General features: G+C 35.7%; 1 protein-coding gene across 1 annotated transcript in view; it reads right to left on the bottom strand.

The window, feature by feature from the left end:
- The window catches only part of LOC145293750 (extracellular calcium-sensing receptor-like), a 16,512-nt gene extending 768 nt beyond the window's left edge, over nucleotides 1-15,744 (bottom strand). Inside the window, exons 1-4 of the mRNA XM_080140231.1 lie at nucleotides 15,567-15,744; nucleotides 11,631-12,267; nucleotides 6,840-6,953; nucleotides 1-3,391 (exon numbers count right to left, since the gene is read on the bottom strand). The exon at nucleotides 1-3,391 is cut by the window's left edge and continues 768 nt beyond it. Coding sequence (XP_079996357.1) covers nucleotides 2,391-3,391; nucleotides 6,840-6,953; nucleotides 11,631-12,267; nucleotides 15,567-15,671 — 1,857 coding nt within the window. The 5' untranslated portion in view covers nucleotides 15,672-15,744 and the 3' untranslated portion in view covers nucleotides 1-2,390. The remainder of the gene's footprint in view (nucleotides 3,392-6,839; nucleotides 6,954-11,630; nucleotides 12,268-15,566) is intronic.
- Nucleotides 15,745-22,010: the final 6,266 nt, after the last annotated feature.

Below are 22,010 nucleotides of genomic sequence, written 5' to 3'. Positions count from 1 at the left end.
AATCACACTCACGATGAAAACAATATTCCGATGAATCCAAACAATACGAATTCTATTTTTTATATGGCCCCATGCCACGCCGGGTAGCCCTGCTAGTCTGTTATATAAATCTGTGCATATTTGCATGCCCAAATATTGGTAAAAAAAATCAATAAAATAAACAATAAACAACAACATAGTTGGTAGATTTATAATCGTGAAGTATAGACAAACATAATTATATAGACATCAGTAAGTTACAACTTTTCAGGAAGTTTTATAAAAATCCAAGGCATCAATCTGTTTTTAATAAGCAAAAAGTGTCAATGATAGCCATTTTACCCCGAAAAGCACCCTTAGGGGTGCAATCGGAGTTATCCCGGAAAATCCGTTCAATTATTAAAATACTCATATCATGTTTAATGTTTGTGAACATTTTCAAAAAACACCAAGACGTAGTTAGTGATAAAAGTTCGGAGAGGCGAACGGACGAACGGACAAGAGTGAATTTAAAGTCCACCCTTATTTTGTCGATTAATCCTGATCTGAAATGGAACAGCTACATCAAGTCTGTTGCCCAGGTCGCTGGGAAAATGATTTGATCCTTCTAACGCTCCAGATGATACCTCACTACTGATGCAATTCTTTATCTGTATAAAAGCCAAGTACGTCCAAGGATGGAGTACTGCTTCCATATCTGGGCTGAAGCTGCTAAAAACAGCCTATCCTGCCTTGATATAGTACAAAAGAGACTTCGTGGCTTAGAGGAGGATACCCTTGTCTCTTCCCTGCAACCTCTTTCCCACAGAAGAGACGTTGCAAGCCTGTCTTTGTTTTATCGTTATGTCCATGACAACGTCCGAGCTCCAATCTCTGGTCACCCTTCGCCAATCTTTTACAAAAAACACTCGTCTAGCTGAAACCACTGTCAGTAATTTTCCCCACTCTTTATCTGTGCCATAATCAAAACGTAGATTCCATGAAAAAAGCTTCTTTCTTAGAAGCGCACGCCTGTGGAACGCTCTCTCGTTTGACTGTTTGCCACCTGACTGCAACTTGGATGTCTTCAAGTCCAACATAAACAAATTCCTGATGAATCGCCCTTAAGTAAGACACTTTATCAAATCTCCAATACTAACGATTACTACGATACTATCCCATTGATTACTGTTCGCGCAATAACCCTTATCCCCGAGTGGCTTCCGAGCCTTGACAAGTGGTGACCTCCATGTAAAAAAAAAGGTTTACATGTAAGGGTAAATATAGCTATGCTTATCCTGACAGACTATTGTACAAAGAAACGTTAGCCAACAGAGGATGATGTCCAGAAGGAATTGAAGTGTTCGCCTTATTATTAAGGGGGTGCTAATCGAGATAAGTAGAATCTCATAAAAAATAAGTGTAGTTTAGACACGCCACCACACTTCCATATTTTGTTTTGCGTTTTATGGGAACTTCGCTACATAAAAGTAATTCTGAAGAAACAATGGATTCTTTTAAAATGAATCTGACACTCGTATCCTACATATTTTTTTTTAATGTAGTAAATACTAAAAGTGAGTTTTGTCTTCTATATTTGCTTTCAAATTTAATTGATTATTAAACACATTTATCTTTGTAAAACATCCATCAGGATGTTATAAACACTATTTTGGGTGCTACATTCAAATAATCTTAACTGAACGAATCATTATTTTATTTTAAATAATGGTAATTTCTCATGGTTGTATATCAACAAACATGGGCAGCATTTATGTGTCACTACACATTCATGAGGATGTTGCGGACAACATCCCCACTTCTGTACAGACGAACTTTAAAACAAATTTTCTAATGCAACTCAATTAGGACTATCCACCTTACGTATTACAAAAATGCTAGCTTTATGTCGGTGTCTTAAACTCACTACACCTCTTTTTGCTTATGAGGAAACTATGTTAGACAAAAAACAGTCTTTGTCAATTATTGTCAACGTTTATTGTCATTTTTAATATAACGAATATCGTTTCCGAAACGATTGTACACGCAAATTGATTTTGTTTGTTCATCCTTTTGAAACTGATTTATAATTTTCAAGTATTAATCTTTATATTCAATATTGATATAGCTCTAGTAGTAATATACCTATTGAGCTTATGTATATCTACAGAACTATGAGCACTGTTCTGATAAAGTATTAATACATTAAAATGAGCTTTACTCTTAAGACTCAAGTTTTAATTCCCTCTATAAAATATAAATGATATATATGTATATATGTATATATATATACATATATATATGTACATATATATATATATATATATAATAAATCGCTATTGACAATACGTGAAGCCATTCAATATAAAAGGGCGAAAGAGAGGAGAGGCCTATTAGTCTTAGTTTTCTCGTCTATCAAAAATACAAGGTGCTCAATATTCAGACGTTGTAGATATGCTCCCCCTCCTTACTTTTGATTGTTCTTTCATAACATAGGCGATCGTCTGCAGTCTGATCGCCTGTGGCGTGTCCTTGGCCGGGTTGCACAGCACCACCTTCAGCTTCGGGAAAATCATCGCCAACAAGATCACAACTGCCTGCAGCTGCAAAGATATGCAGAAGTAAGCGGACTTTTTTTTAGCTTGAGGTCCAAGGATCGCTATCAGGGTCACGAGCCAGACAAGGAAGAGAATATAGACCGCGGTGCTGATCTGGTGCGCCTCGTTAAAATTTTCGGGCAACTTTCGCACCCTGTACGCCATGTAGACGTTCACAACGGTGAGTGCTCCGAAAATGGATAGGGCTACGTAGTTAAGATATTCCCAGTTAGGTCCGCAGTCGATGAAGATATTTTCGCTGTAGTAGTGAAATGTTATGCCAGGGGTGATCGAGAACGTCGACAGGCACATCGCGCTGAAAACGATGAGCTCAACGGCGAGAAAACAAAGACGATGGCGTCGGTCGCGTGATTTACGGTCGGCTTGGATGTTAACCAAATTTGTTGGAGGCAATTCGAAGATTACCAGGATGCGATAGGTCTTGTATAAAATTATAAGCATCAGGGAAGTAAGAACCAGCGCGATATAGGTGGGCTGAACAATGCACACTATCTTATTGGGTCGACCGATATATAAAAACGGAGATAAGAAGCAGGAGAAGAGAATCGCAAATAGGACATAGGTCAGTTCGCGATTGGAGCCCTTGATGACGTAGCTGTTGCGAAAGCGGATATAAAGAGATAGGGAGATGAAAGTTAGGAAAGAGAAAAAAGCTGATCCAGCTAGCAAAGCGACGGAGAGATTTTCGTCCCAATTTAAATAATCCCAAGGAAGTGGTTGGCATTTCGTTTTGTTTGCGTTAGAACTCCAGCCAGGACCGAACAGTGAAATGCAACTCTCGCATAGTTCCATGTTAGTGACATTCGAAAAGTGATCTGCAAAAAAGACAATACATGAACATTTAAAATATAGTTAAATCTGTAGATAGCAAACGAAATGAAACTCTTACACCTCGTATGATAATTCAACTCGTGTTTCTATTTAAAGATAGCGATGCATTAATAGGCATTACTAATAATAACTCTATGAAAATTTGATAATTAAAATTCAACCACACACACACACACACACACACACACACACACACACACACACATATATATATATATATATATATATTAATACTAGCTGGGAGACCCTACGTTGCCCAGGATTGAATATATGAACGAACACGAACGAACGAGAGAGAACACGATCGAACGAACGAACGAGAGGGAACACGAACAAACAAACGAGAACACGAACGAACGAACGAACGAACGAGAATACGAACGAACAAACAAACGAACACACGAACGAACGAACGAACGAGAACACGAACGAAAGAATGAACGAACGAGAACACGAACGAACGAACGAGAACACGAACGAAAGAATGAACGAACGAGAACACGAACGGACGAACGAGAACACGAACGAACGAACGAGAGAGAACACGAACGAACGAGAGAGAACACGAACGAACGAACGAGAGAGAACACGAACGAACGAGAGAGAACACGAACGAACGAGAGTGTACACACACACATACCCCCCCCACACACACACACACACACACACACAGCACACTAGCTGGGAGACCATGCGTGGCCCAAGATGGTTAGAAGCCTTGACTGCCGTATAAACGGTCGGGTTTCAATCCTGGCTTGAGGTAGTTGCCTGTCTAGCCGCACTGATGAGCTGTGAAACAGCGAAACAGTACTGTATGTGGATGACTATATATATATATATATATATATATATATATATATATATATATATATATAAGTGAACGTGTCTCTGTGTGTGTCTGTGTACATTTCCTTGCGCAATAACTCTGTCAATTTTAAGCCTACAGATTCGAAATTTGATATACTGGGTACTGAGATTTGGGAAAATCGATGTTATTAGTTTTGGGACAGACATTTGGCGATTACGGGCTCAAAGTTCAACGATTTTACCTTTGAAAACTCTACCAAACTCCTCCTATTATTTTGGGTCTAAACACTTGAAATTGTAGATATAGGTTCGTTGGACATGGATCTAACTTGATAACTTTATTTGAGTCCTAAGCAATAAATTTTAAGGGGTCCTAATAGGAGTCAAAGTTAAAAAAATTACCGTTTTATTTTTGTCAAAAGCTCAAATCGTGATTTATTGTTATTAGACAACTTCAGGTGTCTATGTATTTCTCGCACCAACGTGAATTTGGGGATTTATTTGTTATTTCATAATACTCATTACTAATTCAATATTAATTGAAATTAAAAAAAAAATCATTAACATAATTTTTTTTAAATCTACAAAAGTATTTATGTCACTTCATAATTAAATCCACAAGACTGCATTACGTCTCTTATTGATCTATGAACTTATAAAGAAAAGTCCTTCCTTAGTTTATAATAGTCAAAATGAAAAGATATCTAATTTAATATTTCTCTCCTTGACAAGCAAGCTGCAATCCCTGTCCTATCGCTTCAATTTTTTTTAGAAGTGCGTTAGTGTACTCCGACGATCTCGTAGCACTGGTGTCGCTTAGTTGCAAATCCCACTGACTAACTTCACAAGCAGCAAAATTACTCACCTTCAATGTGAAAGACACTTATCTCGGACTGCTAGACTTTGGAATCCCGCCCCTGTATCCTGCTTCGTCTAGCATGCAGAAAATTAAAATGTCCTATGAACAGACATCTCTCGGCTAAATTCGTGCTTAAAACCTAAATTAAAATTTACAGCACTCCTTTTCACTGAGGCTTTAATTCGCACCAGCTCTTAACTTTAATGTGTTCTCTCAGCCGTTAAGTGTGTGATTTGTTATAAACAATTCTCCAAAACATGACGATGGATCGTAATTAACAATTCCACATGAAATGCTTACTCCAATTATCACAATTCCGACTTTCGAATTAACAATTCCCATAACACGTCAACGCCAAAACAAAATAAGACGTCGTAGCCTAGTGGGGGATGCCCTTTTTCTCTTACCTGCAAATTCTCTCCCACAGAAAAGATGTTTGGAGCCTATATCTGCTTTATCCTTACTTTATGGCAAGAGCTCGTCTGAGCTCCAATCTATGGTCCCCCTGTCCTGACTTTAACGAAAAAAAAACTTTCTAGCTTAAAACACTATCAGTAATTCTCCCCCCACTCTTTATCTATGCCTAAACCTAAACTGAGATTCCACGAACAAAGCTTCTTTCTTAGAACCGCACGCCAGTGGAACTGTTCCGTTTTCCTGCTTTCCAACTGACTACGACACTCTTGTCTTCAAGTCGAACATGAACAAATTCTTGCTTAGTAATTCTTCTTTTAGTAATCGAATTTACCAAATTTTCACTGCTACCGATTACTACGACAAGTTCCCATTAACTGCTGGGCACTCATTACCCTTATCCTCGAATGCCCTCCGGGCCTTGATGAGTGCTGTCTCCTTTGTAAAAAAGTCTAGAATCAAATCATAAAAAATTAGTCCAGAATCATAGATATAATTCTTATAAACATGAGTTTAACTCAATCTTTCTTTTTTTATTCTTGCTGCACATTTGATGTTGTCTCAATCAGTAGCAGCAACTTTAATTCTTTGCCGAGATAGGCAGTGCTTTAAATTAAAACTGGCAGCTATAACAACCAATCAAAGTTAAGAGGCAGTGTGAGATACGGCGTCAGTAAAAAGGGAGAGATGTCATTTTTTTTTTTAGATTATATTCAAGTTTTCTTTTTATAGATCCAACATAAGTATATTGTTCCTTATTCTCCTGATGAGTAGCAAGATTTTTAGGAAGCGTGTTTGGATGTTGGCCGTAACCAACTCAATAAGATTTAATATATTAACCAACGAAAACGGGATCAGCTAAGCTTTTTTAAAAATTTTTTCTTGTATGCGTTAAGGAATGTGTTCCTGAGTTTCAACTTTGAAGTTATTCTTCAGGGCAACGCAGGGTTTCTTCTCGAATAATTTAAAAACAATGTCAAATGACAACGCAATATTATGAAAACAAACAAATATTTATTTGTTTAAAATTAATATTTCGGCGATACACGGCATCTTCAGAATGTTATACATTTATTAATCCCCCCCTCACCATGACGCAAATTTGAAGAAAAAAAAAGAGTTAGTAAAGCATTTTATTTTAAAATGCCGGAAGGAAACACTTGGGGCACGTGATATGAAAGTCAGAGTTGTGTTTTCCGTGATAGAACCGTTGTTTGAATTATAATTAAATTTAAACAAGCTTCCATCACGGAAAACACAATTCTTATTTTCATTGTAACAATTTATTTTATTATGTAATAGAAAAAAGGTATTAATTCAATTTTAATTCGGAGGAAGGACCATAGACTTACCGTTTTCACATTGAACGCACGTCCAACAATCATTATCTGTTCCAAAAAGTTTTCGATACCCTGGACGACATTCGTCTGTGCATCGGGATGTAACAATTTCACCACCTTTCCACACTGAAATAATAATAAAAATAATAATAATAATAATAATAATAATAATAATAATAATAATAATAATGTATTACACCCAAAAGACGATACCGACCGACTTTCTAAGAAAAGGAACGAAGAAGACTAATAAACGTAGAAGACTGTGTAGAACGCCTTGAAAAAAGTGCATTGGCCAGAACATAGAAATATTGATCATCGCAGTCAGTGATACCGTCAGGAAGTACAATGCAGACTACGATAAAACCAAAAATAAAAAAGACAAGAAAAGAAAAGTGGGAAGAGAAAGCATTACATAGGTGATTCGTAAGAATGACAACAGAAGAAAATCACATAAACCCCTAGACATGGCTGAGGAAAGGACACATACACAGAGAAACATAATCTCTACTGATCCGATTAGAACGAATCACATTAAAGCCTAAATAGATAAAACAGGAAAACAGGAAATATAGACTTTCTGTACAGAAAGACGAAACGATAAGCCACATAATAAGCGAATGCAGTAAATTAGCCCAAAAAGAATACAAAGGCATCACGACCGCACAGAGAAGGCAGTGTATTAGAAGCTCTGCAGACGACTACATCTCGAACACGCAGACAAATTGTTCAGACACAAACCGCAGCCTATACTTGAAAATGAAAATCGCAAAATCCTTTGGGTATGGAGATACAAACGGATAAACCCATCCGAGCCACACAACCAAACCTCATAATCATTAACAAGAAAAAAGAACCTGTGTATTTAAGATTTTCCCATCCCAGCAGACCAAAGCCTAAAAAGCAAAGACACAGAGAAACGAAACAAATATGTGGAACTTGCCGGAGAACTAAAAAGAATATGGAACCTGAATGAAATCAACACAATGTCAATAATTGTAGGAGCATTAGGAACAGTCCCAAAGAACTTAGAAACAAGAGAACAGGAATATTGATCACCGCAAAATTTAATCTCCAAGAATGACAATCACTAACCGAGCACATAGAAAACATAAGAGAATTAAAACAGAAATAAAATCAAGAAAACTGAAGCTGCGTATTTGTAGACTGACTACACCCCCCTTTTCTATCTCCCTCCCCTTCTCATCTAACTCCCCTTCTCATCTTACTCCCCGTCTCATCTTACTCTCCTTGTCATCTTACTCCCCTTCCGTCTACCCCACCAAAAAAAAATGAGTGGAAAAAATTGTAGTGCATCACCCCAAATCAAGAAAGATCAAGGAAGGTGGAAAACTGAAGAAAGATAGCACTAACCAGACCTCCACTATTGGAGTACGATCACGAATTGGACCTTGGGGAGGGTTAGAGCCACCCAAATTCTAGTTAAGACTAGTTAGTAATTACCATTTAGAAATCAATGAAAAACGGCTGTTGTGATAACTCACATTCCTTTATAAAATTTGTCAAAAGACATGGAGAGTATAGGAAATGTAGTGAGACACCCCTTTATTATTATTGCGCCACCCTTCTCTTTTTGACTTTTGTTTACATTTACTTCATATTTATTAAATATTCAAATATGTTTTTGTTTAAATATTGTTTAAACATAGTTTACGCTGATACGTTTATGCAGGTAAAAATATTTAAAAAATATTTGCATAAATACGTATTTGAATATTTGATAAATAAACATAAGAAAAACGAAAATCTAATAAAAAAAATAACATTGATGCCATAATAGTGACGTCATTAATAATTAAGTCGTTCCCATTTAACTCCACTGTGTATGACATTATAAAGGATCTTTCCATGGTCTTCTAAAACTTTTTATGATTATGCTGGCAAGTGGGTGCCTAAGAAGGCATTCTGTATCGAGTCTGGTGCACTGTAACATCTGTATAGTTTTAAGCTGGAATTGGTTCGCTAGATGCAGGCCTGGGCGTGTGATAAGGAGAGCCAAATTTGTCCAGTTACAAGACTTCCTCTCTCAGCATTACACAGTACGGCGGAAAGGTAAGCCAATACAGTCGGAGACAGCGCAGCTGCAGGAGTTGCCGAACAGGTGTTGCACTACTTCATTATCCGTCAATCGTGACTTTAAACCAGGTTTTTTGTGTGTGATTGTTTTCAGGATATACTCGCTTGGCCTGTGCCTTCCCCAAGGCAGTGGAGCTATTTGCCCCTAGCTAATAGAAAATTTTTTAAACATTTCCAATTTTTATGAAAATTACGAGGATCCTCATTGTAGTTATGATTGCCATAAAATGAAAGCAAACTCCTTAAACGACGCTTCTTAAAAAGAGTTGGTCGAAATCTTGGGGAGACCTCATATTTTGACAAACTTCTTGTCTTAACCTTTATGCCTAATCTGAAATGGAACACATACATCAAATCCGTTTCCAAGGGTCGCTGGAAAAATGGTGGGATCCTTCTATCGATCCAGTAGATATCTCACTGCTGATGCAATTCTCTATCTATATAAGAGCCAGTTACGTCCAAGGATGCAGTAATGTTGCCACATCTGGGCAGGAGTTGCTAGAAAGGACTTATCCTGCTTTGATAGAGTTCAAAATAAACTTCATAGCCTAGTAGGGGATGCCCTTTTCTTTTCCCTGACACATCTTTCTCACAGAAGAGATGTTGCGAGCCTGTCTCTGCTTCATTGTTATTTTTATGGCAAGTGCTCGTCTGAGCTTCAATCTATGGGCCCCCACTCGACAAAATTCACTGAAAACACTCGTCTAGCTGAAACCCCTATCAATAATTTTCCCCACTCTTTATCTGTTCCTAAACCTAAACATAGATTCCATGAATAAAGCTTCTTTCTTAGAACTGCACACCTGTGGAACTATCTTCCGTTTGGCTGCTTTCCAGCTGAATACAATATGATTGCCTTCAAGTCCAACGTAAACAAGTTCTTGATTAGCCGTTCGACTTGTTAACAAATTTACCAAATGTCCATTACTAACGATTACTACGATATTGTCCCACTGACTAACGTACATTTATAACCTTTATCCCCGAGTGGCCCCCGGACATTTGTAAGTGGTGGTGACTTCTTTGTAAAAAAAAAAAAAAAGGTTCACAAAATCCTACAATAAAGATAAACTAAAACAGTTAAATGGCACGAAAATTAATGATCTTCACTGTTTGTAAACGTTATACACGTTTGAGAAGCAGGGTAAACATATGTATCTTATATAGAAATCAAGTGTTAATCATGGAAAATAACCACTTGGTATATATTCATGTTGAGGCGATGAATCGGAATCAGAATCGGTAATCAAATAAAAAAAAATCGGAACTCTCTGGGACATCGGAATCGGTCTAGGAATCGGAAAAAAAAAGTCAGTTTTCTTATGCCAAAAACGAATCCTGTAATTACAGTTTTTATGTTTGATTTTATTAAAAAAAATAAAAATCTTCCACTGCTGGTAGTGATGATAAAATAATCAACATTTATTGATTTTAAACAAGAAGAAATCAAATCAATAGTTCATCACCCACAAGTGTGATTTTACGTTTGAGAATATTTATGCACATTTAACATGATTTTGTTATCGTAATCGGGAAATAATAATTATTCTATAAAAAACATATTTAGAGACTCATAAAGAATCGGAACCGGAAAATTAGTACCGACTCGGTAATTCTATCGGAATCGGGAAAAATATTGGAATCGTCCCATCAGTAGTAACTATATATATATATATATATATATATATATATATATATATATATATATATTCATATATATATATATATATATATGTATATATAGATATATATATATATATATATATAATATAATGTTGTGTGCGTGTGTCTGGTCACGAATAGTCTCCTATATAGTTGACTATTTTAAAAAACTGATTACATATATTGATAGAATATGTATCGAAACACAGGAATGGGTATGATTGATCTGGCAGAACGGTGGTTCATTACAATTGTGGGGTCTGTGTTCGCGCCTGGTCCACAAGTATGGAAATAAAAACATTTAAATAATAAAAAAAACGTTTACAAGTGTTTTGATATAGATGTACATAATAATAATTTGATAAGTAAGTTTTAACTTAAATTAGGATGGTATAATAAAATTGTGGGGTCTGCGTTCGCGCCTGACCTCCGTAGAATGGAAATAGGCACAAACTTTAATAAAGACTTTTTATATCTATCTGCGTAAGTATACTTTGATAATTATGTTTCAGTTTAAAGAAGTATTGTATAATTAAATATGTCAAAAAGTTTAACAAGGTTTTTTTAATATAGATCCACATAATATTTGTGATAAGTGTTTCAGTGTGAACAGGTATGGTATAAAAAATTATGGGGTTTATCTATTTTATTTTTACTTTCATCATATTTTGCTTTGGTTTTGATACCCCCAAATTCGACACAAATTTATACCCCTTCCTTTTCATAACCTTTCATACTTTCATGATTCAGAGTCAATTTACTGTAGGCTGTCTTTGAACCCAGTCAACGACGGGTACTTTTGCTAGTATATATATATATATATATATATATATATATATATATATATATATAAGTAATTATTTTTTACTATAATAATTAAATACCTATATATAAATATAAATATATATATATATATATATTAATTTTCATTTGTGTAATAACACCAGTTCTATATAAATCAAATTTATATACTTAACTATAGAATACATTTACAGCTATTTCTAGTTCAGAATGATTCTTAGGTTCCTAATATAAAAACCTTACCTATATATTCTGTTTTTAGATCAAGGGCGGAGTGATTCCACACACCGACGTCCCTGAATCTCAACTTGTCGTCGCCAGAGTTCTGTATATTCAATATGGTAAATGAGCCAGGTACATCTCCGTGTTTGTCAAACTGGATATGACCAGTGATACCATCAAATTTAGTGTCTCCTATTGCCGACATGACTAGTTCGTTACTGACGCATTTTTTCGCGCATGTGTCTCCTGTGCAAAGCAGTTTCTTTAACGCATGTGCGATCACGTACACAGCGTCTCTGACGTAAGCCGCCTTGCTTAGCGATATGGGACTAACACCGAATAGTTCGTAAAGGGTTTGTTTGGCGTTCATATTCTTCGCGTTCCAATCATTCGATTCTTTTTCAAGAATCTGTTTTTGTGTTGAGGTTTTAGAATTCTGTAAACTGATAAACTCTGAAAACCAGGGGTTTCTTTGCAGGGCGTTTTGCACCGTGTCTGTCTTGAGGAAAAGAGTGAAGTCATCATTCTGGCGAGCGTAGGGGACGATCCCAAGAGACCCTTTCATGACTGAAGATGGTAGGTTAAGAACCCAATTACTGCTGGTCCAGCTCTCAGTGCCGAAGAATGTCTTGTCAGTGAAATTGTGTTTTTGGAATTCCTAAAAAGAAAAGGAAAAATACGTTATATTATTTTGTTCTCATAAGCAGGTAAATTTAGAAGCTCTGAGACAAGTTAATCATTTTCTCAAAATGGTCGACTCGGTTTTGCTGGCACTTGAATCACGGTTTGAATGTTATACATGGGAATACGTTAAAAACGATCCAACATGAACCAAACAACCAAGTGATAATATAGAAATGCTAATTAGAGTTAAACATTCGTAGAGTAAGTATGGTGAGCTCTCGGTGCCAACGCAAACATCATAAAAGCAAGTAATATGTGAGCCTGTTTCCTGGTTTATACGATTAAGATTAGAGATTACAATGCTTTATTCTTTCGATGTCTGTTTTAGATGCGCGATGATTTCCCTCTCTTAATGATCTCTTATATATATATATATATATATATATATATATATATATATATATATATATATATATATATATATATATATATATATATATATATATATATATATATATATATATATATATATATATATATATATATATATATATATATATATATATATATATATATATATATATATATATATATATATATATATATATATATATATATATATATATATATATATATATATATATATATATATATATATATATATATATATATATATATATATATATATATATATATATATATATATATATATATATATATATATATATATATATATATATATATATATATATATATATATATATATATATATATATATATATATATATATATATATATATATATATATATATATATATATATATATATATATATATATATATATATATATATATATATATATATATATATATATATATATATATATATATATATATATATATATATATATATATATATATATATATATATATATGCATGATTAATGGTAGCCGAATGGATACGGCCTCCGCTAATCGAGCCAGAGATGTCTCGTGTCGCGGGGTTCGAATCGTTCGACTGGTAGTAATCGTGACACCCTGCACTGAAGAATCCCGAAAGGATGAAACACTAGTGTCTGTAGGTATTTAATTATTATAGTAAAAAATAATTATGACAGCCCCTTTAAGAAATACGTTTCTTATCGTTGAGCACTTTCTGTTGAATTAAAAAGTCGGTCAATTTAGCTCTTATGCGTAGATCATCGTATAACGATTTGATCACTGTCTGTCTGACGTAATGAACATTTAAATTAAAATGTTTAAAATTCAACGCTATTTCACATGATTAATGGTAGCCGAATGGATACGGCCTCCGCTAATCGAGCCAGAGATGTCTCGTGTCGCGGGGTTCGAATCGTTCGACTGGTAGTAATCGTGACACCCTGCACTGAAGAATCCCGAAAGGATGAAACACTAGTGTCTGTAGGTATTTAATTATTATAGTAAAAAATAATTATGACAGCCCCTTTAAGAAATACGTTTCTTATCGTTGAGCACTTTCTGTTGAATTAAAAAGTCGGTCAATTTAGCTCTTATGCGTAGATCATCGTATAACGATTTGATCACTGTCTGTCTGACGTAATGAACATTTAAATTAAAATGTTTAAAATTCAACGCTATTTCACATGATTAATGGTAGCCGAATGGATACGGCCTCCGCTAATCGAGCCAGAGATGTCTCGTGTCGCGGGGTTCGAATCGGTCGACTGGTAGTAATCGTGACACCCTGCACTGAAGAATCCCGAAAGGATGAAACACTAGTGTCTGTAGGTATTTAATTATTATAGTAAAAAAATAATTATATATATATATATATATATATATATATATATATATATATATATATATATATAAAGAAAACTTCAAATCTTACAGCCTATAGGGAAGTTAACGTATTAAAAGCAGCCAAATTAATGTACGCTCCCATTTTTTTTATTTTATTTTTTTATTACATTTTTCACCCCAAACAAGGCACATTGCCACTTTCGTGTAATGGGCTACTATCGCAGCAGCAACTACTGGGTCACTATGTTGGATTTAGGCAGCAAGATGTCGGTTCACATTGCACTTGAACATCTACATGTCAGTACAGTTAGGGAAGCAGGAACCTGAATGGAATTCCAGAGTCTAGCGGTTCTGGGGAAGAAACTACTGGAGTAGAAATATGTTTTCAATCTAGGGGTCTCTACTGTGTGGGGGTGGGATTTAGCTGCCTATCGGGTTTGTCGAGGGTGTCATTTGTCAGCTTCTTCTGTTGTTACATGGTAGGGGTTTTTATAAAATCAGCTTCTGTGAAATTTGATAATGGAAATATTTGTCCACGAACCTGGCGCTACCAGATCAGGTTGTCTGGAAAACCGTGACTTCCTGACTATAATGCACCGCACATAAATGTTATTGTTCTTCCTTCTCTTTTGCACAACTCAGCCATGTTCTGCAACCCCCAAAAACAACAGCCCCCATCCTTCCCCTTTTTCTTCCCTCCCCTCTTGTAGCTTTTTTTCTTCTTTCTTCCCCACTTCCCTGATAGGTTTCTGACTCAAAACGCAGCAAATAATAACATTACAACCATTGCAAGGCTCAATCGGTAAGTAACTATTAAAAGATATAAACAATTAGAAGCATAGAATTTTTTTTTTCAGAATTGCTGGGTTCGGCATTTAATAACCTGAGAATGGTTGCTATGCCCCCGCCACCTTAAAAATAGTACATGCTATATAACTTAGCAAACTGAATTGGAAATAAGATGAAGCAGGGAGGTAGAAGTCCAGCTCAGTAGACATAACATAGCCGAACTATAAATCCATGACAGGAATCAAGTTTTCAAACGAAAATAGTCAAGGAAACGAATGTGCAGATGATGTAGAAACAATCTCAGTTGAATGTTATCGATTTATGCCCGTCTGCGTGTCAACAATTTTGTACGAAAGAAACAATGCTTTAGAAATTAAACTTCAGTCCTTAATCTTGTTACATCATGAAATTTGCTCAAAGAAAACATCGAAGAACTCGGCAGAATTCTCTTGTGTTTTTCATCCACGAATAGTTTGTCCGCCTAGTTAAATAGACGGGAGGTTGTCAACAATAAGGCGATCCGGCCACACATGAACAGCGACCCTGAAACGACGATGAGCGGAAACGTTTGTAGAAAAGAGACCATGTATAGACACCCGTCCATAAATGCATAAAATATATTTTATTTGTTTTTTTTTTTTTTGTGTTATGATCGCTCGTGTGTGAAAACATTGCACTGTTACTTGCAGTTTTAACATTCTAAGCCACTCTAAACAAAGTCTAATTGTCATAATAAAACAAGAATTCCAAAGATTCTTACCTTGATCAACGCATAAGCGTAGTGACTTTCAGCAAATATAACCATCACATTACTTCTGTAGACGATCGGGTTGTTTCGAATATAGCCGGTTAAATAAGAAACCATTTGCGAAATTCCTTTATACGAAAATCTCTTTTTAACAGCAATATCGATATTTCTTTTGCACGCCTCGTATTCAAAAGACGACATGCCTGAAAGAGCAAACATGTTACATAAAACTCATTATATATATATATATATATATATATATATATGTATATATATATATATATATATATATATATATATATATATATATATATATATATTAATCCTTAATTGGAATTCATTTTTTGAGATGAGCATTATATATATTAATTTATTTTCATTTCGGACTATTAGTCTCATTTTTATTAGTTGTTGTTTTTCATCTTTTATTGGTTTGTTTATTCATAACGTTTCGGCTAACTAATTCCTCTGGCCTTCGTCAGGTGGTAACCAGAGGTTAATTGGCCAAAATGTGGTGAGACGACAACAACTACGGATGGCAGTGATGGCAGAGAATGCAGTTAGGAGATTCGAAGTTCCTATCCGTCGCGGTTACCGAAATAAAAATAAATTAATATATAAAACTCATTAATTTGTTACATCAACGTATTTTCCATTTCTGTTTAAAGACATCGATTATTAGACGCAAGTAAAGTTATTAGTCAAACCGTTACGTGCAATTCCAGTTAATCTGAAAGAGTGTTTTGTGCCAAAGATACCTTATTCCAAACGGTGCTGTATAAAAGGGTAAAATTAATCTGAGTTCCGTTATTCCTTGTGTTATCGTCTACAAGATTATTGTGCATTTATTACATTACTGTGTCGTTCAAAGGAGTATATTGTGCATGAAGTCTGTTATTTTTATGATAATTTTTTTAAAGAACTGTGTCAGAGGACCCTTATTCTACATGATGTCGCTTAGGAGAACAACATATATCCGAGATTCGTTACTGCTTCCGGTGTAGCCAAATTGTTTGAGTTTTGATATTTCGTATCATTTCTCCTGAGAAAGTAACTACGGTGTAAGCGACATTTTACCTTATAGTGTTCCTATTTGCTTGCCTCCCAAAGAGGGCAGTGTTAGACACAAGGTCGGTTTTTAATGTGAGGAAAATCCAGCTTCCCAAAAAGGGGCACTCTGGATGGGAACAAAGATAAAACTTGTCTCATTCACGACCGATTTCTCCTCCACTGACTGAGGGAAGAAAATCTGAAGGCTAGCATCAGAACATATACTACACTGTGATCTTGGTGAATATGGTAAATGGGTCAGGTACATCTCCGTGTTTGTCAAACTGGATATGAACAGTGACACCATCCAAGTGCGTGTCCACTATTGCTGCCATGTCGAGTTCGTTACTGGCGCATTTTTTCGCGCATGTGTTTCCTGTGCAAAGCAGTTTCTTTAACGCATGCGCGATCACGTACACATCGTCTTTGACGTAAGCTGCCTTGCTTAGCAACATGGGAGTAACATCGAACAGAACTTGAAGGGTTTGTTTTGCGTTCATATTCTTCGCGTTCCAATTGTTCAGTTCTTTTTGACGAATCTGGTTGTTAGTTGAGGTTTTAGAATTCTGTAAACTGATAAATTCTGAAAACCAGGGGTTTCTTTGCAGGGCGTTTTGCACCGTGTCTGTCTTGAAGGAAAGAGAGAAGTCATAATTTTGGCTAGCGTAGGGGACGATCACAAGAGACCCTTTCATGACTGAAGACGGTAGGTTAATAACCCAGTTCTTAACCTGGAAAAATGACTTATATAAGAGTCTTGCCTGAGAAATGTTGTGTCTTTAGTGCATAGTTCATAAGAGTGTTGCTCGATAGAGTGCCATGTGACTGAGATTATTTCTTCCTTGTCGACTTGTTCTTAAGATGTACTACTGTTTGAAGTTAATTATTTCTTTTAGGGTTGTCGAAGATAGTGCCTCCTTGAAGTTTCACCCGGCCCCTGCGGGAGCTGGGCATGAATTTCAAAGACTATATGTGGGGGCAACCCCACATATAAGACCATTGTTCTCGTAGCAATAAGTTATTGATCAATGTAGGGGAAACTCTTCATACCAATTGTCACTATCCAGCTCCCCTACTCCCCAGGGAGTTGGTTCCCATTTCCCGTTCACTCTCCACATTAAAAAACAACTTTGTGCCAAATTTGCTCAGTGGGGAAGCCAATAAATCCATCAAGATAGTGCCTCCTGTCTACGGTCCATTCTCTTCCATGGTATCGTCCTATATGTATCTTTTTTCTGCGGTGCTTGTTTAAAATAGTACTATGTGCCTGATATTTGGAATTACCGTAAGTGTATTCCCAAGAGTGCACTTAGTCCGAGGCTGTTATTGCTAAAGGTGTCGTCTGTCGAAAGTAGCTTGCGTTTGTTGCGTGATACATCCAACACAAAAAAATAAAAGTGCAATTTAAACACATAATAGGAGATATAAGCATCAGCATAAACTGGAGAAAATGGTTATCTTATTGGTCGGTATCTCATATAGTTATTTATTTTCATATCTTGCTTATTTGACGCAATACTATAAGAACATCCATTACATGTTTTTTTTAAATTTCCATTTTTAAGAGAAAAACTCCATTTTTTTTATATGTTAATGCCATGAATATAACCGTTTGGAGTGAAATCATAGACCAAAACTCAACTCACCTAACTGACCATAACTGTCATCGCTACCGAAGAGAGAAATGTAAGTCCAGTTGAAGAAAACCATAATGTCCACCATAGCTTTCACTTGGTAGGCGTCACTTGGAATGATCCTTAAAAGACAAGAACCACAGAAAAGCGATTCACAATATATAACAAAACGGAGAATTCCTCTATTCATTTAGCGATGAAAAATATATAAATATTTTACCCAGACTAGATCATCACTAGCAATACATCTAAAAAAAACTACATCGACCCCCAGGGGAGCGCTGGAAGAAGCATCGACGCAAATGTTTTTTTAACTTGGTGTCCAACTGCAAACAGAATGAATCAAACTCGTTTTTTCGCCACGTAAATTTCCCGCTATGGCGCAACTTTCCTACATACTAAGTTTTAATCGTCAACTTGAAACCTAATAGAAAACTTGTTACGTTGTACGTACTGGATAAAGAAATTACAGCCTGTGTTTATTAATGACGGGTGATTTTACTGACAAATGGCGAAAGAAGGAATATTGGGTGGCGAGGCGACAGGCAAAATTCGGTCAACATATGTCTTTCTCCGGGCAACCAACTGTACCTTTCGTTCAAACTGACTTGTTTTATATTTTAGGTAGTATTACTTCTGAATTGCGATTGTCGATTCATAGACTCTATTATTGGTCGTGTTTATATTTGATTTTTACGTCATCGGTCAAAATCCCGGACGGTCTTTTGTTCTCTTTTTTGCTTGGCCAAGAAGCATTGTCTGTTGACGTCTGATTCCTGCGCCAGTCGTCAAAACATAAGACTTCCCTGCTTCTCGAAAGGACTTCTATTATCTAATAAAACCTCTTTTCATACTTAATCTAACCTTGCTTGGGCATTTCTGTTTTCATTTCAGAAGTTTATTATATAATCCTGCATCGATAATCGAAAGATCCGATTAATGAAAGAACAGTCCGATGTTGAACAAAGTTTACGCCCTTACACAGCTTAACATCCTAGGTGCATTTGAGAAGTTTATCACCGCACAAGCAGGAGGGCATGATGTATAAAATCAACAGTAGGTTCTTTGATAAGGCAAGGGCGCATTCGAAATAAATGTTTCTCTTTACAATAAAAGTAAACTATGATACATGGCTTTTGCATCTTAAACTTTAATTCAAGCCACTATGGAAAAATAATTATATAAAGTCATCAGTAGGTTCTTTACAGAGCAATGTAGACGGCAAAGTATTATGGGAAAAGTCACTGCAGGAGGTATGCGATGCCGCCTCCTCTGCATTTCGGTGGGTCCCGGAAAAAGCTGGTAATCGATTTGATTAGTAAATGGACGATTTCATCGATTTAGATAATAATGAAAGTATTGGAAGTGTGGAACATTCGTTGGTCCTCATTCAATCCCGGAAAACGTCAGGTCTCTTTGCTAGTATAATATGAATAAAACGAAAAAAATAATAACAAACCTGAAGAAAGACAAGAAATCAGATCTGTCACTTAGAATAGTGCTAGTGGCAGAATAACTAATCTGGGGCAGTCGGAGTGCACTGAAGATGTGCGCTGTGGAAATGGCAGTGTCCGAACTGGCAGGTCCAACAACAGCGACCACAGACTGTTCAGTCATTTGTTCTCTGGTTTCTTCACCCCCAACGTCTTGCTTTGAAATATTCGTTTGGTTTAACGTCGACATTGCAAAACGATGATGAGCCGGAGGATAAATGAAACGTTTTTCTGGGGTCGACACGAAATCTAGGGCGATCTCTGAGGCAAGAAACATCTGTTAAATAAAAGAGAAAATTAAGAAAACGTGGCTTCAGAAAAGGATTGATGAAGCAGTGGTTTAAACAGAAGAGTAGTTCAGAGAAAACATGTTTTCAGATAACAGAGTTGTATTATAATAACGAAAAATCTGTCTACAAAATATGTATTCTCTCATTTATACAACAGTTTCAATAGAAGACGATCCACGTTCTAATATGAATACATATTCCATTTCGAACAGGTCCTTTTTTTGTATCTGATGAATTGTTATCCCTGAAATGGGATTCCACTGAAACATGTAGGCACATATGTAACTAATAATGTTTGCATAATAAACAGAATATCTATCTATCTACCTATCTATCTATTTATCTATCTATCTATCCTTCTATCTATCTATCTTTCTATATGTACATATATGTATATATTATCTCCCACCACCCCCTCCATTTTTCTTCCCGAACTGTATTCCTCTTAAAAACAATTTTTCCTAATACTAACCAACCATTTCTGTAAGGTCTGATGAGGCTGTTAGATCGTAAACACGGTCCAGCATCCAAAACATATGTAACCAAACAGATAAAACGGTAATAAAAAAATAACACACACACACACACACACACACATATATATATATATATATATATATATATATATATATATATATATATATATTTATTTATATATATATACATTGCTGATCAAACATTTAGGACCACTTAATCTTTAAACAGAAACGTTTTTTAAGTTTGGATTTTAAACTCTTCCGGCTTAAGGTTACTTAATACTACAATCTAAATCTTAAGGAAACAAAAAGTACATTAAAAAAATTTATTTAAAAATTTGCATTTTTATTATATTAGGCTTTTTACAAATGATCAAATGTATAAATTGTTAGATTTATGGTAATTCTAATGTTTTTAGTTCAGTCAGCAATCACTAATATTACACTGCCTAAAGCAAGAAAACTAACCGAAGTTGACCGATCTCGAATTCTAGGATTCTATAAGCAAGGTTTGTCACGGCGAGCCATTAGCAGCTTAGGTAAATCGCAGTAAAACTGTTATTTGCAACTTTCTAAAGACGCTGACAATTATGGCAGTCCCCCCCCAAAAAAAAAAATTATCCTGCACTGAGTAGAAGAATCAGTCGGATTGTGATGAATGGCAGAGGGCTTTCTTCTAGTCAAATTAAGGCGGTTACAGATGGTGATTGCAGTCCAATAACCATAAGGCGACACTTACAACAAAAAGGCATGGTAAAAAGAAGCGTAAAAAAATTCCTCGATTACCTCGACGTCACAAAGTGGAGCGCTTAAGATTTGGTCATGAACCAACCAAACCTGGGACTTTGCGAAGTGAAAGAAAATCCTGTTTTCTGATGAGAAAAAATTAAATTTAGATGGTCCTGATGGCTTCTAGCGATATTGGCATAACAAAAACACGCCGCTTGAAATTTTTTCAACACGTCATAATGGTTGAGAGTCCATAATTGTATGAGGTGCCTTTTCTTACAGAGGAGCTCCAGGTGTTGCAGGGTCGTCAGACAGCAGCTAGTTATGTTAGCATGTTACAAAAAGCATCTTTGATGATGGAGGGTCATCGTTTGTGTGGGGATGGATGGTTATTCCAACAGGATAATGCTGCTGCAATCCACACTGCAATATGGACCTTGATCTCTCTATAAGAAAATGAAGCCCATCTCTTGGGACATCCTCCATGTTCACTGGACTTGAATCCAATTGAAAATGTTTGGGGATGGATGACAAGAGAGTTTTATCAAAATGTCAAACAATATTCCACAAAAAATGAACTTCGTGAAGCCATCTTCAGAAACTGGAGCAGGACCCCCTGCACCTTAATGAAACCCCTTATTTCTAGCATGCCCTAAAGAATTTTTGAAGTCATAAAAAGCAATTGTGGTAGGACTCATTATTAAGTTTGATTGCTGAATGTTTTCATACACTTTTTGTACAATTTAATAGAATTTTTGTCTCTGGTCTTATAATTTTGATCATC

This window comes from Euprymna scolopes, chromosome 15 (genome assembly GCF_053919585.1).
Source record: "Euprymna scolopes isolate OS-2025 chromosome 15, ASM5391958v1, whole genome shotgun sequence".
Classification (NCBI taxonomy): Eukaryota; Metazoa; Mollusca; class Cephalopoda; order Sepiida; family Sepiolidae; genus Euprymna; species Euprymna scolopes.
This window is presented reverse-complemented; position numbering and strand designations above follow the sequence as displayed.